Source organism: Haematobia irritans, chromosome 4 (genome assembly GCF_050003625.1).
Source record: "Haematobia irritans isolate KBUSLIRL chromosome 4, ASM5000362v1, whole genome shotgun sequence".
NCBI classification, from domain to species: domain Eukaryota; kingdom Metazoa; phylum Arthropoda; class Insecta; order Diptera; family Muscidae; genus Haematobia; species Haematobia irritans.
The window spans coordinates 161,537,790-161,556,356 of record NC_134400.1 but is presented as its reverse complement, the minus strand read 5'-3'; the positions used below and the strand labels follow the sequence as shown (position 1 = coordinate 161,556,356).

The 18,567-nt window shown below is 30.5% G+C and overlaps 1 protein-coding gene across 23 annotated transcripts in view; it reads left to right on the top strand.

Annotated features, from left to right (window-relative positions):
* The window catches only part of Mbs (Myosin binding subunit), a 251,005-nt gene that overhangs the window by 202,345 nt on the left and 30,093 nt on the right, over positions 1 to 18,567 (top strand). For 18 of the 23 annotated variants that reach the window (XR_012721281.1, XM_075303749.1, XM_075303745.1 and 15 more), the window contains 3 exons: positions 16,112 to 16,266; positions 16,383 to 16,473; positions 17,071 to 17,157. Coding sequence is in view for 22 of the 23 variants with exons in the window: in XM_075303749.1 (XP_075159864.1) it covers positions 16,112 to 16,266; positions 16,383 to 16,473; positions 17,071 to 17,157 (333 nt within the window). In the remaining variant the exon portion in view is untranslated. Of the gene's footprint in view, positions 1 to 9,914; positions 10,341 to 10,883; positions 11,282 to 16,111; positions 16,267 to 16,382; positions 16,474 to 17,070; positions 17,158 to 18,567 lie in introns of all 23 variants that reach the window. The other 5 variants (XM_075303763.1, XM_075303762.1, XM_075303751.1 and 2 more) reach the window with 3 other exon arrangements.

Sequence of the window (18,567 nt, the reverse complement as noted above, 5' to 3'; positions counted from 1 at the left end):
GATTGAATCAGGTTTTTTTGTGTACAAATTGCACATTTCTTTTTAATTTTGGTTTTGTGTTAAATTCATGATATAGGAAAAAGTTGTAGCCTTATTTGTGGCCAACTATACAGAAACATTTATCACCAATATTTTTTCATTTAAAAAATTAAATCAATTGATTCAATTAAAGTTGTAATTCAATTAAAAAATACAGCCATTTAAAAAATTGATTGACTCCATTAATTGTTTTAGTAAAATATACAAATTGTTAATTTTTTTAATTTAATTCTTTTTAAAATTAGTTTTGTGATAACCTTGTGTAGTCGTAGTTGTGGCCAAGTATACAGAAAAACACAATTCTTTATTTTTTATATCAAAAATTAAATTTTTTACAAGTGAATTGTTTTTATTCAATTCATTTTTGATTCCATTAATTTTTTAATCAGAATTAATTTTGTATGTTTTTTTTTTATTATATATAAGTTTTTTTTATATATAAGTTTTTTTTATATATAAGTTTTTTTAGTATAAACTTTGTGAAATAGGAAAAGTGGTAGCCGTATTTGTGGCCAAGTATACAGAAAAATTTATCACGAATATTAAAAACTTTAATTGAACTTAAACAAATATTTAATTTAAAAAATATTTGATTTAATTGAAATTTAATTGATTCAATTAAAATGTAATTGATTCAAATAAAAATGTAAAAAATATTCACTTAAAAAAAATGAATTGACTCAAATAATTATTTTAATTAAAACAAAAATCTATCACATAGAAAATAAATATATTTTATTTATGAAATATTCAATTAAAATATTAAATAAATTTAAAAACAAAAATATTCAATCAAAAAACTTATTGATACAATTATATTTTGTGAATGATTTCTGTTTTAATTAAAAACTTAGTGGAATCAATTTCATATTTAATTGGATCAATTATTTTTTATTTCCAAATGCGTTGGTGATGAAAAACCTGTAACCTGTCCTAGTGCATCTTTGATGCAATCTCAAACAAAACTGATTTAGTCAATCGGAAGAACCATACTTTGAGAGATACAGATTGGAAAAATAATGTTATTTTTTTCTACTCGATAATATTATTGGGTAGATGCGTTTTAAAAGCTTTGTCATAATATTTGGATTAAAGCCAAACATCATCCAGAATTCATATTTCAAATAAAATGTTTTTTATCTTCTTATTGTTATTTGTATGTGCTATTTTTCAAAATAATGATGGACATTTTATCTCATTTATATCACAAACGCATAATAAATATTAATGGATAAGTAAATAAAAATGTTGGTGGTTCCATTGAATATTTAAATTATCTAATAGAATTTATACACTCAATTGGATACACTCAATTGTATTACCCGATTGAAATAAAATATATTTATACATTTTTCCACCTTTCCGATGAGGGTATATACGGCTCGGTCTATCCGACTTAAATTCTATAGCAACGTTTTGCTCTTTTAAAACATATTAAATTCAACAACATTTTTGTGTAAAAAAATAAAAAAAAAAAAAAAATGACAAAATGGAATCAGGCCGTTTGGCATACATATAAGTTTTAAGCTAAACGATGCATTTTGCGGCAAATTATCATTTGGACTCATCTTCGTACATTTTACATAGTTTGGTGCTGTTAATTTCACAGACTGACGTGATTTCCTGATTTATTTTTAAAATGTTTTCTTTTTTATCTTTTGCAAAATCATTCCTTTAGTCTCCCTCCCAATTTAGTATTGCGTGGGTGATTCACGAATTGAAACAGAAGACAATTTAAATATAATACCGAACACTTTTGTTTTTATCCCTTTTCCTTTTTTTTTGTTATGTTTCGAGGAATTTTTTTTTTTGTTTTGTATAATTATTCTTCTAGCCAAGAAAATAAATCACAAACTTTGGTTTTTTTTCCTCTTCACAAATAATTTTCATGATTATTGTGGTTTTTTGTTCGTTGCCATTCTCCGCGTCGCAAATATCTATGTGGTCCATTATGACGTCATTTTTTATGGCTGCCAATAAATTAAAATTTTATTTAAAATGGGCCACCCTCCATTTGCCAACTCTTGTGCCCCTGACCTAACCGTGAGACACAAATTATTTCTAATTTCCGAATATTTTGATTTTTCATATAGATTACCAGCGAGCCTTGGTAATTTATTATATGTCACTAAAAATGGAGAGCATTGTCAAGGAAAAATACAAAATAAAATTAATAGTTTTGCGTTTGTTTTTACGATTGTAATATGGTTGCCCTTAAAATGGCAACCATATTACAATCGTTTTATTTTTTAAGAAAATAGATCGGTTTTCGTTAAGAAAATAGATACAATGCTGAACCATGTAGCGTATACTTGTTGGTTTTTTTGCATTACTCATACGTTACAGAATTTACCATGAAGGCGTATGAGTGTTACGAATTTGTAAGAACTCGATATATGGCCAAACCTAAAATGATATGATGGAGACCATAGTTTTCCTTTAGAAAATATATGTAAGTTTTGAACCATGGAGCGTATGCTTTCTAGTGTTTACATAACTCATACGTTATAGAATTTACCATGGTGACGTATGAGAGTTATGAATTATTAAGAGCTCAATATATGAGTAAACCTAATTATTTCAATAAGCTCACTTGAAATATACAGGGAGTATAAAATAAAATTTCTGAGATTAGGTTAGGGTATCTAATTCTTTGTTGCTATCAAAGAGTAATCTCATTTAATTCTCTTCCCCCATAATATGACGAAATCTATAGGTTTTGGCGTAAAATATAGATACAATGTTTAACCATGGAGCGTATGCGTTTTATGGCGTTTTCGATTCACAAAAAAAAGGTTGCCTTGGTGTTACACTACTTTTTTCCTCATTGTATTTTCGCCCAAATGACAGTGTCATTCCAAAGTTATTGTTAATTCCTAATATTGTGAGGGATACAGGGTCAAAAATCTATGATAGTGTCCTTCATATTTTGCCATCAATTTCGAGAATGTTGCCCCTTATTTCTCAATCGAAATCGCCATTAGTATTTATATAACTAATACGCTATAGAATTTACTATGGAGGCGTATGAGTGTTATGAATTGTTAAGTGCCAATATATCACAAAACCTAATTATTTTATTTGTAATAGATGGGGATATAAATAACAATTCTAGAATTAGGCGTGGGTATCAAATTCATTATATAATTTACTCGAATATCATTATTTCTCTCGTCCATAAATTAATCTGACTAGGTCCATAGGTTTTCATAAAAAATAGATACAATGTTGAACTATGGAGTGTATGCTTTTTATACCCTCCATCATAGGATGGGGGTATATTAACTTTGTCATTCCGTTTGTAACACATCGAAATATTGCTCTAAGACCCCATAAAGTATATATATTCTGGGTCGTGGTGAAATTCTGAGTCGATCTAAGCATGTCCGTCCTTCCGTCCGTCCGTCTGTTGAAATTACGCTAACTTCCGAACAAAACAAGCTATCGACTTGAAACTTGGCACAAGTAGTTGTTATCGATGTAGGTCGGATGGTATTGAAAATGGGCCATATCGATCCACTTTGACGTATAGTCCCCATATAAAGGGACCCTCAGATTTGGCTTGTGGAGCCTCTAACAGAAGCATATTTCATCCGATCCGGCTGAAATTTGGTATATGGTGTTGGTATATGGTCTCTAACAACCATGCAAAAATTGGTCCACATCGGTCCATAATTATATATAGCCCCCATATAAACCGATCTCCAGATTTGGCTTGCGGAGCCTAAAGGAGAAGCAAATTTCATCCGATCCGGCTGAAATTTGGTACATGGTGTTGGTATATGGTCTCTAACAACCATGCAAAAATTGGTTCACATCGGTCCATAATTATATATAGCCCCCATATAAACCGATCCCCAGATTTGGCTTGCGGAGCCTCAAAGAGAAGAAAAATTCATCGGATCCGGCTGAAATGTGGTACATGATGTTGGTATATGGTCTCTAACAATCATGCAAAAATTGGTCCATATCGGTCCTTAATTATATATAGCCCCCATATAAACCGATCCCCAGATTTGGCTTGTGGAGCCTCTAAGAGAAGCATATTTCATCCGATCCGGCTGAAATTTGGTACATGGTGTTGGTATATGGTCTCTAACAACCATGCAAAAATTGGTCCACATCGGTCCATAATTATATATACCCCATATAAACCGATCTCCAGATTTGGCTTGCGAAGCCTCAAAGAGAAGCAAATTGCATCCGATCCGGCTGAAATTTGGTACATGGTATTGGTATATGGTCTCTAACAACCATGCAAAAATTGGACCACATCGGTCCATAATTATATATGGCGCCCATAAAAACCGATCCCCAGATTTGGGTTGCGGAGCCTCAAAGAGAAGCAAATTTCATCCGATCCGCCTGAAATTTGGTACATGATATTGGTATATGGTCTCTAACAACCATGCAAAAATTGGTCCACATTGGTTCATAATTATATATAGCCCCCATATAAACCGATCCCCAGATTTGGCTTGCGAAGTCTCCAAGAGAAGCAAATTTCATCCAATCCGGTTGTAATTTGGAACATGGTGTTAGTATATGATCTTTAACAACCGTGCCAGAATTGGTCCATATCGGTCCATAATTATATATAGCCCCCATATAAAACATTCTCCAGATTTGACTTCCGGAGCCTCTTGGAGGAGCAAAATTCATCCGATCCGGTCGCTAACAACCATACTAAAATTGGTCCAATCAAACAAAAATTGGTCCATATCGGTTCATAATCATGGTTGCCACTAGATCCAAAAATAATCTACCAAAATTTTATTTCTATAGAAAATTTTGTCAAAATTTTATTTCTAGAGAAAATTTTGTTAAAATTTTATTCGGTTCATAATAAAATTTTCATCATTGTCAAAATTTTATTTCTATAGAAAATTTTGTCAAAATTTTATTTCTATAGGAAATTTTGTTCAAATTTTATTCGGTTCATAATCATGGTTGCCACTCGAGCCAAAAATAATCTACCAAAATTTTATTTCTATACAAAATTTTGTCAAAAGTTTATTTCTATAGAAAATTTTGTTAAAATTTTATTTCTATAGAAAATTTTGTTAAAATTTTATTTCTGTAGAAATTTTTGTCAAAATTTTCTTTCTATAGAAAATTTTGTGAAAATTTTATTTCTATTGAAAATTTTGTTAAAATTTTATTTCTGTAGAAAATTTTATCAAAATTTTATGTCTACTTTGTCAAACTGAATTATATACGTATTGGATCGATCTTTTTTGATTTAATATATACCACGTATGATCTTACATACAATTTAGAAGATGGTGTTAGGAGGTTTTAAGATAACTTGCTATCGGCAAGCGTTACCGCAACTTAAGTAATTCGATTGTGGATGGCAGTGTTTAGATGAAGTTTCTACGCAATCCATGATGGAGGGTACATAAGCTTCGGCCTGGCCGAACTTACGGCCGTATATACTTGTTAGTATTTACAAAACTCATACGTTATAGATTTTACCATAGAAACTTATGAGTGTTATGAATTGTTAAGAGCTCAATAATTATTTCATTTACCCCCATTTTCATGAAGCTCCGTTAGTGTTCCGTTAGCTAACGAACTTTTAAACTGTACTATGGACATATCTGTCATATTGCCTATATATTCCACATGCCAGTTAGAAATTTAACTGCCGACAATTTGCCAGTTAAAGTTGACCGGAGAGAATATATTTGCAATTTACTTTCTGTTAACTGGCAGTTAAGGCCAAACGGAGCTACAAGAAAATGGCCGTTAGAACATTAAATTAAAAATTTGTCGTTATGTAATAAATATCAATAAGAGGACAGAATTACTTAATCGTAAAACCCTACCCTTTTAATATAATTTCGAAATATGAATGAAAAATTTAGATATACAGGGTTTCCATCAGGATTTCATCAACAATTGTCGCCCCGTACGTTCCTAAACCTATTGTTGTGGAATTTTGTCAGAATCATAAAAACAAAAACAAAAAAACGGAATAAATTAAATATTTGCGTTTTTCTAAAAAAAAATACCATTGAGATCTTCTCCTACATGACTAAAAAGAAAATTGTCTCATATAGAAATTATTGAAACAGTAGCATAAATTGATAAATTTTGGGAACACCATAATAAAGTGACACAAACGTGTCATCTAATGGAAAAAGTGGCAAATTTGTCTCAAAAGTGGCACAATTTCAGCACTCCACTGCATTTAAAAGAGCATTAGAAGCTATGAACCGTATTTCTTCAGTTCACATTCTTTCGATATCGATTTATTTAAACTATGAACTCTATTGAGAATTTTTTAAAAGTGGTACAAAGTATCACTTGCAAAAGTGTAAGGTGGCACACAATTTTTAAAATCGAGGCACACAAAGTGACATACATATTTATAAATAAAAAATTAAGTGGATTTTATTTAAGTTTTTTTTTTTTTGTGCGAAACTTTGAAGTCGTTTTATTAAACTAGATCTCATTTTCTCCGAAATTCAAACCTTCTAACTAACATTAAATGGTGGTACTATGTTCAGTTTTCGAGCCAAAAAGCAGGGTTTATTGTTTTTTTTTTTTTAATCAATTAATGTTAAAAGATGAAATTATACACAATCAATGCTCTAAAAAATATCCATCCAAGTTTTGGAAACATAAAAAATATATACACATCGTAAGATATACTTTTATATTTTTTATTTAGAATTTTCGTAGAAATCCCTACCTTAACGGAGATCCTGGTTTACCTACACACAAAAAAAAATTTTTTTTGCTTCAATCACGAAATTAATTGATCCAATTAATTTTTAATTGAAATGTCTTCAATCACAGAAATGATAGTATCAATTAAAAAATTAATTGAAGGTCAATTAAAAAGTTAATTGATCCAATTAAAAAAATAATTGATACTATTATTTTTGTGATTGATTTTTGTTTCAATTAAAAAAATTGTTGAATCAATTAAATTTTTAATTGAACATTTTTTAAAACTCAATTAAAATTTTAATTGGAAAAATTTTCGTGAAATTTTTTTGTGTGTACAACATACTTTTTCTTTGCATATCTTCAGGCGTCACAATTGTCCACTTGAATAAATGAATCTATAAAAGTGGGATAAATTTGTAACCTTTTGTAAATCTTATTATAACTTTAACGGGAATAATTCAGTACTAAAATTCATAAACTCCAAAGAAAATTGAGAATGAATTATTAAAGAAAAGTAAACGTGAAAAAGACTCACGATTGCAAACTTATTAAGGGCTTTAGGACACGGACAATTTCCAAAAAATTGGGCGCTAAAAATTGAATTAATTAAAAGTGGCACACAATGGTAAAAAGGGAGCCACCGTGGTGCAATGGTTAGCATGCCCGCCTTGCATACACAAGGTCGTGGTTTCGATTCCTGCTTCGACCGAACACCAAAAAGTTTTTCAGCAGTGGATTATCCCACCTCATAAATGCTGGTGACATTTCTGAGGGTTTCAAAACTTCGTGGAACACCGTTCGGACTCGGCTATCAAAAGGAGGTCCCTTGTCATTGAGCTTAACATGTAATCGGGCAGCACTAAGAGAGAAGTGTGGTATCACAATGGACTGAATAGTCTAAGTGAGCCTGATACATCAGGCTGCCACCTAACATGGTAAAAAGGTGTCATAAAAATCATAGCTTTTAGTGGCACAACAGTGTCAATGCTTGTCAATGTGCCAAATTCGCCACTAAAGTGGCTCAGAGGTCATAATGCTAATGCTATCGCCTTGCTAGTGGCAAATTAGGTTTGAAATAGTGCAGCAATAAATTTTGTTATTTGTCAGTAAAGACAATAACATTCCCTTAATTTCGCCAAAGGTTACTGTTTTTAAATGATGGATGTTAAATTTGTTTGTGTGTTCCCCAAAAATTTTCCATGAAAGTAGTTGCATACTTTCAGACGCCAATGGCAATATCATAATTTTAACATTTTATTTCAAACAACAAACACCTGACAATTTGTTCCGGCAAGAACCACATCCGATACTTTGAATGACAATCATTGTTGAAATTTCGAAAGTGCCACAAATGCATTAGAAAGTGTCACAAAAGCGTAAGGATCTCTTGGTAGCACTATAAAATTTACAAAAAATATTTTCCTCTGTAGGTAACAGGTTGGCTGATAAGTCCCCGATCTAACAAAGAAAAATACATTTTTTTTGTCAAAATTCGTTTTTATTATTCAACATAGTTCCCTTCAAGAGCGATACAACGATTATAACGACCTTCCATTTTTTTTGATACCAATTTGGTAGTACTCCTTCGGTTTTGCCTCAAAATAGGCCTCAGTTTCGGCGATCACCTCTTCATTGCAGCCAAATTTTTTCCCTGCGAGCATCCTTTTGAGGTCTGAGAACAAGAAAAAGTAGCTGGGGGCCAGATCTGGAGAATACGGTGGGTGGGGAAGCAATTCGAAGCCCAATTCATGGATTTTTGCCATCGGTCACTGTTGATGGTTTCTCCCTTCTCAAGATAATCGATAAAAATTATTCCAAAAAACAGAGGCCATTACTTTGCCAGCGGACTTTTGAGTCTTTCCACGCTTCGCAGACGGTTCACCGGTCGCTGTCCACTCAGCCGACTGTCGATTGGACTCAGGAGTGCAGTGATGGAGTCACGTTTCATCCATTGTCACATATCGACGGAAAAACTCGGGTGTATTACGAGTTAACAGCTGCAAACACCGCTCAGAATCATCAACACGTTGTTGTTTTTGGTCAAATGTGAGCTCGCGCGGCACCCATTTTGCACAGAGCTTCCGCATATCCAAATATTGATGAATGATATGACCTACACGTTTCATTGATATCTTTAAGGCCTCTGCTATCTCGATCAACTTTATTTTACGATCATTCAAAATCATTTTGTGGATTTTTTCGATGTTTTCGTCGGTAACCACCTCTTTCGGGCGTCCACTGCGTTCACCGTCCTCCGTGCTCATTTCACCATGCTTGAATTTAGCATACCAATCAATTTTTGTTGATTTCCCTAGGGCAGAGTCCGGAAACTCATTATCAAGCCAAGTTTTTGCGTCCACCTTATTTTTTCCCTTCAGAAAACAGTATTTGATCAAAACACGAAATTCCTTTTTTCCATTTTTATTCACAATAACAAAAGTTGCTTCACAAAAGACGCTCTATCTCACAAATTAATTGTCTTACAGACGTCAAATTTTGACACGAATCATTTGCAGGTTGGTACTATATAAAAATAATATGCATTTAATACTAGCGACGCCATCTATGTGTCAGACCGGGGACTTATCAGCCAACCTGTAAAAAAAGTATGAAATTCAGAGGCACAGTACAAATTGTGTCAAGAATTTCATCACACTAAAATCAGCGCTAATTTATCACATAGTTAAGTTGTCCAACGATATTTGTTCAGTGTAGATTCTAAGACTTTTTATTTAGTATATTATCCAAACAATTAAATGTGGATTTCATCGAGGTGTTAGGGTAAAAGATAACAAATTCATAAATAAGTTTGCCATAAATTTTGGCATTTAATTGATGTAAATAATGAGATTTTGCACAAAAACAAAAAATATACACGAAAATTAAAACAATTGGACTAAGAAGAATTGGTATGACGTGAATAGCTGTTATGGTCTTGCTTCTGGCCCAATGCTACATACGTACAGTGGATAAAAATAAATATTATCTGTTCCGTGTATTGTTTATAAAAATCTCAAGTAATTTATAGGAAAATTGAATAGACAAAGGTGTATGGTACTGTAGGGGATATACGTACATTCCCCAAAACAAAAACAAAGAAAACTTAAAATGCGTTGTTAATTTTTTTCTGCGAGCATCTCGTTTTTTGGTTTGAAAATAAATCCATTTGACTTGTGTATTGAATTCTATTTAAGCTTTTGTAATCGAGTCGAAAAATTAAGTAAAATAGCAATAAACCATCGAGGAGTATACCAAGGACACTTTGAAAATGTCCTTTCGCTCCTCACGCACATCACGTGCCTCACAGCCATTGACGTCTTCGTCGGCCTCACGTCGCCGTTCGTTATCGAGCTCTAGGGCCCAAGGCTCCACGGGTGGTTACAATTATAATGGTTCCTCATATGGCAGTGGATTTGGTACAAATGGCTATTCGTCATCATCATCATCGTCGTCGAGACCTTTAAGTACTGGCTACTATCAAAATGGTTTAGGTTCAAATAGTGGAGGCTCTTCATCATCCTATTATCAAAGTCCCTATACCAGTGCCTATTCATCTCGGGAAAATCTCTATAGTACTGGATCATCTGGATCACGCAATAGTAATAGCTATTATGGAAATGGTAATAAAACATCATCGTCATCCAGTTATCGCCATGAATATCTCGCTGCTTGCTCTAAGGTTAAAGCTGTTGCTGCCGCCACATCCACATCTATTGCTAATGCTGCTGCGGGCATTACTAAAATACCAAGATCAGCATCGCCATTAGCATCCAGCAGTCATCCACATCATCATCATGCTCAACAGCAGATTCATCATCATTCAATTACTATATCACTAACGCCTCCACCATTATCATCGTCCAAAACTTCCAAATCCTTGAATGGCAATCACCATGCTCATGTTTCCAATGGCAATTCCCCTAACTCCGGCTATAAATCGAATCATTCGTCATCTTCCCTAAAGTCCTATATGCGTTCACCGCATGCAGCCTCACCTTCACCCTCATCCAAATCGTCATCGCCCTCATATGCATCCACAGCTTCTGGCCTATATTCATCCAGTTCCAATTCACAAAACGAATGCAATGTGAAATCATTTCAATATTCCAATTCTTCCTCCTCTACGTTGACACCACCCTCTTCTACAACAAAAACGGTTGCAGCCTCATCCAATGGTTATGATGCACCTTCGTCACGTTATAGCACAAATTCCTCATACAACAGTTATAAAAGTCCTTATGCCTCTTCATCCTATGACAATGGTATAACAACAGCATCTCTTAGTTTGGGTTCAGCATCCAAAGGTTCCAGTAATTCGTATTTGAATAAAAATTCCTCCAGCAGCCGATCTCTAAGTACCACAAAACCCTTATCCAACTCGAGCACAAGTTTGAATGCCTATTCCTCAAATGCCACACCTAACGCTGCCGCAATGGCTGCCATTGTATCACGTAGCAGTTCATTGCGTGAGCAGGAACGTAAATCACGAACACGTTCACGGTCACGGACAGCAGCTCAACGATCACTGAGTGCTTCATCGGAAAAGAGTGAAGGTTATGAAGTACGTTTATTTGAGGGGCGGGAAAGGGGTTACAAAAGCAATTGGTTTCTTGTAAGAGATATAAAAATTGGAATTGTCGGTATTTGATGTGTGCATAAAAGCAAAAAAAAAAAATCATAATATTAATGAAAATGTTCATGAATATTTAAACTACGCAATAATATAATGAACATTTTCGTTAATTTAAGAAAACATTTCATTGGTTTAAGGAATTCATTCATTGTTTCAATGAATATATTTCAGTTCATATCATTGGTTCAATATTAATGAACACAGATTTTTTTTTTAAATATTCAATTAAAATTTTAATTTTTTAATTGATACATTTCTGTGATTGAAGATATTTCAATTAAAAGTTAATTGGATCAATTAATGTCGTGATTGAAGGCAAAAACTATTTTTTTTTTGTGAACAATTTCGTAATATATGACGATAACCAAACACGACACAGAAAAAGAAAAATTTTGTGATTCAAGCCTAAAAAAGCATTTAAAATTAACATTGATAACGTTCCAATTTCAATCCAATTTTTATTTGGAAGTATTTTTGTATGATACTTTTTTCTGTGTACGTAATATCAACGAATATGTTACTTTCATTGTCTTAACGAAAACATTTTTTTGAAGTTTCATTAACTCTTCCTACTTACATACAAAGAAAATTCCATTAAAAGTCAGCCAACGAAAAGTTTTCATTGATATAGCGAAACGTTTTCATTAATACAATGAAACTATTCGTTAATAGTGCGAAACGTTACGTTGATTTGCAGAAAATTCGTTATATTAACGAAAAAACTCGTTGTATTAACGAATTTGTTTCATTGGCTGACTTTTTACGACACAATTCGTTAATATAACGAAACTTTTTCTATTAGTGTATAAACCAATTTCTTCAATATAATGAACATTTTCGTTTATACAATGAAATGATTAATGCAACTTTTCATAATTGTTCATAAAAATTTTCATTGGTTTAATTTATATACATAGATCGTTTGCTCAAATTTGTTAAAATAATTTCTTTAGTGTTTAGCTTCGAAAAAGCAATACTTTGAAATTTTAGTTCCTACACAGCAAAAAATTTCACGAAAATTTTTCCAATTTAAATTTTAATTGAGTTTTAAAAAATATTCAATTAAAAATTTAATTGATTCAACAATTTTTTTAATTGAAACAAAAATCAATCACAAAAAAAAAACAAACCCTGTGCGAAGCCACAACTACATGTTGTCAAAGCAGTTTCTCCTGGGTTGTTATTGCAGTAATCATCCAAACCACCATCTCATGGATGCACAACCATCACCCAGGAACGTAAGGGTTGATATACATAATCTAGAGCGCGAGATCCAGCGCTACAAAAGAGAACCTCTAGATCAAGCAGCGTACCAGGCAGGTTTGAACAGGATTCATGAGGATACTGTAGCTGAAGCGGTGAGAAGCTACAAGGTTAATCCTGTTCTCGGAGTCCGTCCACCGCCCATAGCACCGGAGGAAAGAGACCTCCCACGGCAGACTAGGGTAGTTTTAGCCTAGTTAAGATCAGGCAAGTGCAGCCGCCTCAATTCCTATTTATCAGTGATTGATAGCAGCGTAGCTGACGTATGTCCTATTTGCAACCAAGGGCCACACGACACATGTCCTCTTTTCTCTTGCCCAGCTAAACCAACCCGACTTACCGCCAGGTCACTCTGGACGCACCCAACCTTAGTCGCAGAGTTCCTCGATTTGGCCACAAGCTGAAGTACCAAAGCGTATAACATAAAAATGGATGAAATCACAATAAACTGTTACAACAACAACAACAACAAAAATTAATAGTATCAATTAATTTTTTAATTTTTTTTTAATTTTTTAATTGATACTGTCATTTCTGTGATTGAAGACATTTCAATTAAAAAATTAATTGGATCAATTAATTTCGTGATTGAACCAGAAAAAAATTTGTTTGTGTGTACTAAGTTCCAATGATTTTGACTATGTTTTTTTTTTTCTGCAAAATTTTATTTCTATAATTTTTTTTTTCAAAATTGTATTATTATAGAAAATTTTATTTCTATAAAAAATTTTGTCAAAAAATGTTCTTAAAAATTTATTTCTATAGAAAATTTTGTCAAAATTTTATTTCTGTAGAAAATTTTGTCAAAACTTTATGTGTATAGAAAATGTTGTCAAAATTTTATGTCTATAGAAAATTTTGTCAAAATTTTATTTCTATAGAAAATTTTGTCAAAATTTTATTTCTATGGGAAATTTTGTCAAAATTTTATTTTTATAGACAATTTTGTAATTTTTTTTATAGAAAATTTTGTCAAAATTTTATTTCTATAGAAAATTTTGTCAAAATTGTATTTCTATAGAAAATTTTGTCAAATTTTATTTCCATAGAAAATTTTGTCAAAATTTTATTTCTATAGAAAATTTTGTTAAAATTTTATTTCTATAGGAAATTTTGTCAAAATTGTATTTCTATAGAAAATTTTGTAAAATTTTATTTCTATAGAAAATTTTGTCAAAATTTTATTTCTATAGAAAATTTTGTTAAAATTTTATTTCTATAGGAAATTTTGTCAAAATTTTATTTCTATAGAAAATTTTGTCAAAATTTTATTTCGATAGAAAATTTTGTCAAAATTTTATTTCTATAGAAAATGTTTTTAAAATTTTATTTCTATAGAAAATTTTGTCAAAATTTTATTTCTGTAGAAAATTTTGTCAAAACTTTATGTGTATAGAAAATTTTGTCAAAATTTTATGTCTATAGAAAATTTTGTCAAAATTTTATTTCTATAGAAAATTTTGTCAAAATTTTATTTCTATGGGAAATTTTGTCAAAATTTTATTTTTATAGACAATTTTGTAATTTTTTTTATAGAAAATTTTGTCAAAATTTTATTTCTATAGAAAATTTTGTCAAAATTGTATTTCTATAGAAAATTTTGTCAAATTTTATTTCCATAGAAAATTTTGTCAAAATTTTATTTCTATAGAAAATTTTGTTAAAATTTTATTTCTATAGGAAATTTTGTCAAAATTGTATTTCTATAGAAAATTTTGTAAAATTTTATTTCTATAGAAAATTTTGTCAAAATTTTATTTCTATAGAAAATTTTGTTAAAATTTTATTTCTATAGGAAATTTTGTCAAAATTTTATTTCTATAGAAAATTTTGTCAAAATTTTATTTCGATAGAAAATTTTGTCAAAATTTTATTTCTATAGAAAATGTTTTTAAAATTTTATTTCTATAGAAAATTTTGTAAACATTTTATTTTTATAGAAAATTTTGTAAATTTTTTTTTATAGAAAATTTTGTAAAAATTTTATTTCTATAAAAATATTTTGCAAAAATTTCATTTTTATAGAAAATTTTATTAAATTTTTATTTATACAGAAAATGTACCTCTTAATTGAGTCGGTCAAACCAAAATTTTAAAAACACTTCATATTATTGTAACAAACAAAAAAAAAAACTTTGTACAAACAAAAAACCAAATAAGATAATTTATGTCGGTCCGTTTTTGCTACTCTCCACCATAGAAATACAAATGAGTGATATTAAAATATGATTTAATGATGTTATCCGGAGCCGACTCCGCAGTCGAAGTCACTGTCTGACGAGAGGTTCAGAAATTATAGTAACATGGACTTAGTAACCTGGAATATATATCAGCCACTCTGCATTGGCACTGCCGTGCGCAAGAAATAATAAGAGTTTTTAATAAAAATTTAGCGTTGAAATCTATTTGTCGTAATTTTGACATCTGCGTGTCACATCGAAACCATAGCCTTTGTACTGGCTATGATTTTGGAAAGAAAATTCAGTCAAACAAAATTCTACTTTCATATTTTCTTAAGTGTAAATAAAATACGATTAAATACTGAATTTTAAAATTATGAATATTGTCCTACACTCAAAAAAAAATTACTTGGATTTAAAGATTTTGACCTTTCTTTAAGGATTTTGGTATTGATTCCGAGCAAAAAACGCGGCTTCTTTAAAATAAAGACATTTTTTACGGACCTCCCTGGCTTTAAATCTAGGATCGATTAAATTTAAATTGGCTACAGATCTCATTCACCGAATTTTTATTCTCAGTTTGTGATATATTAATAAAGGTATTCATGTACAAACAAATTTCACTTTCAAAATCCAAATAACGCCAAGTACTTCAAAGTAAAAACTGTTTTCTTAATGCAAATCCTTAAAATAAGTCTTAGCCTATATTGGAAGCTTCTTTATCTTAAATTTAAAAATTCAATATGTCAGTTGAGTTAAAGACGATTTCTTTAAATTAAAAATGTTTTTCTTTATTTTAAGGAACATTTGCCTTACTTCAAAGATCTACAACTTCAACAGAGGGACCCAAAAGATTTGTGTCCTAAATTTAATAAAAAAAAATTTTGAAGCAAGGATTATAAACTCTCTTTTAATTAAAATGTCATTATTTTAAAAAATTTTGTCCTTAGCATTGTGTACATTTCGAGTCCTAAAATTTAAGTTGCATAATCTTCCAATTGGGTCAATATTTTTTTCAGTGTACTATTTTTGACCCACAGTAGTAAGTTATTGGATATTTTCAATTGTGTTATATATAAGTTTGATATATTGAAAGCTAAGTTAAAGTTCAAAACGTATTCAATAAAATAATTAAATAATATAAATGAGTTTGTGGATTCACACTAAAGTTGTATCACAATTCCAATTTTTTTTATAATATAAATTTTTTTAGATTGATGAAAGAAATGTGCATTTTTTTATTATTTGTTTTGTTCAATAATTTATTATTAATTATGTAATATAATTTAAAATTTATTTTTTTTTTTTTTTTCAGAGCGGTGGAGAAACTCGCGGCTCACGATCACGTGCCGGTAGTACAGTGTCGGTATCTACTTCGACCACTTCAGCTACAGATGATAAAAAGACACGTGATAAAACAGAAAACAGTAGTGATAATATAGATTATAAAGCTCTGTGGGAAGCTGTTAAGTAAGTTTGAGAAACCTCTTAAAATATGGAGACATTGCTGTGTTTCTTGGTGTCTTTTTTTCTTTCTTTTGAATTTGTATCTTATATTAAATTCGTATTTCCTTTATTGTTTTTAGATTGGAAAATGATAAACTTAAGCAACAACTTAAAAAGAAAGATGAAGAAGTTGTACAAACCCGAGCCACCTTGGAAAGATTTGCTAATGCTGTAAGTAATTAAAAGAATTTTTTTTTTTTTTTTTGGGAATTATTTCTTGGAATTTTTCCAAAGGAATTTTATGTGGAAATACTAATTGATAGGTTAACTATATAAAATTAAATATTTTCTTGGTCTTGTAAATATCCGAAAATTTATAAATGAATTTTTACCCCATAGGGATTTTAATATTAATAATTTTCGAAATTCAAACTCTCCAAAATTCAAAATTTTGGCAGCGCTTGTCTTCACTTTTGCATTACTGGAGTTTAGTGTTATCTGCCAACCTTCGGGTTCTATAATTTTAAACTCTTTTTTTCTGAAAGTATAACATGATAACCAAACAAATGACCCTTAATATTTCAAATCCCCCTATTTCTATCTCTTTGGACCCCATTTTTGGCGGCTAATTGTTCAATAATTCCTTCTTTTGGTGTAAAATTTAAAGAATACAAAAAAAAAACGCAAATAACTTTCAAATGGTCCCTATTTGATTTTTTTCGATTAAGTTTGTAAATATGCACTTGAAAACTTACACAGAACAAACAAAAAAAGAAAACACCAAAGAATCTACCTATTTTTTCTTTGCAAATATTCACATTTTTGCAGACAAATAAAAATTCTCTGTCAGAGATTGAAAAGCGCGAAAGGAGAGCTATGGAACGAAAACTTTCCGAATTGGAAGAAGAGCTTAAGGTAAATACCTTTCAAAATTCTAATTTTATTGTTACTCTTTGCTGTTGTTTTTTTTTATAATTTCCTTTTATCACCAATACTCTCTCTTTCTCTCTTCGTTAATAAGCGAAATTTGTTTTGCAAAAAACGACTATAACTCTATTTTTTTTATTTTAATTAAAAATATTTTATGATTTTTTTTTTGTTAATCTTAACACTGCCAAAAATTAAATTACTCAACATTACAGCCGCTGACCCTGCCTTTTAATTATTCAAAAGAAGCATTAATTATATATTTTTTTTATTTTATGCTTTGTTATTGGTTTGTTTTATTATATTTTCGTTAACCAAAAGTATGGCTTCATTGCTTTTACTTTTGTAAAAAAAAACAACTATGCCATAATAAATATAATTTGATGTTTTTTGATGTTAATACCGAAACAGGAAAAGGTTTCTTTATAAAAACAATTTTTACACATTGTATATAAGTTAAAACATTTTTGAATTAGGGTCTGAGTAATCAATTCATTGGTTGAGATTTGATTTTTCCCCTTATGATGTGGAAAAAGAAAAAAAAAATAACCTAAATGAAAAATATTTTAAAGATTATGGAAGCTTTCTAAACAAAAAAGTCTGTTATAACATATGCCGACTGCATTGACTATATTAACCGTACTGTCGAAATTTAGAAATTAATTCATGAGAAAGCATTTTTTTATGCCGTGTAAAAATTGGGGGATCTAATTAGATATGATTAGATTTCAAGACACAATTAGATATAATTCCATATATAACGGGATCTAACATCAGATCCAATTATATATAGGGATATATATATATATATATATATATATAATTATATCTAAGACATTAGATCTAGGCCAATATTGAATTCTGATCAGATCTAATCCCATAGTCATTAGATATGATTAGATCTTACCATTTTTCAAATCTACTCATATCTAATCGTATTAAATTAGATTTCTCAATTTTTTTTAATTTTAGATGCTTTATTATTAAGATCGAATTTTGATCACATAAGGAGTTTCAAATCAGCGAAAGTAAGCTAGCATCAGACAAGTAATCCGAATATCTTCACTTCAAACACAACAAAAAACAAATTTATTGAATTCAATTAAATTAAATTTCTTTCAATTCTGTTAGATTTAAAGTGTATTCAACGAAGTTAAATTAGAGGAATATTATCTTTTGAAAGCACAAATTAAAAATGCGGAATCTTTTTTAATGTTTGAGAATATATTCCGCAAAAATTGTAACATATCCATCGATCGTAGTATTTGCAATCGCTAGCCCCTGCCTTTTCCTATCTCTATGACAAAATACGGATTGCGCGACGAAAAAAGCGAATTGTCTTTTGACTCAATCCGCGAAACGACGCTATTTTGCTGAACAACATCGATTGGAACAAGT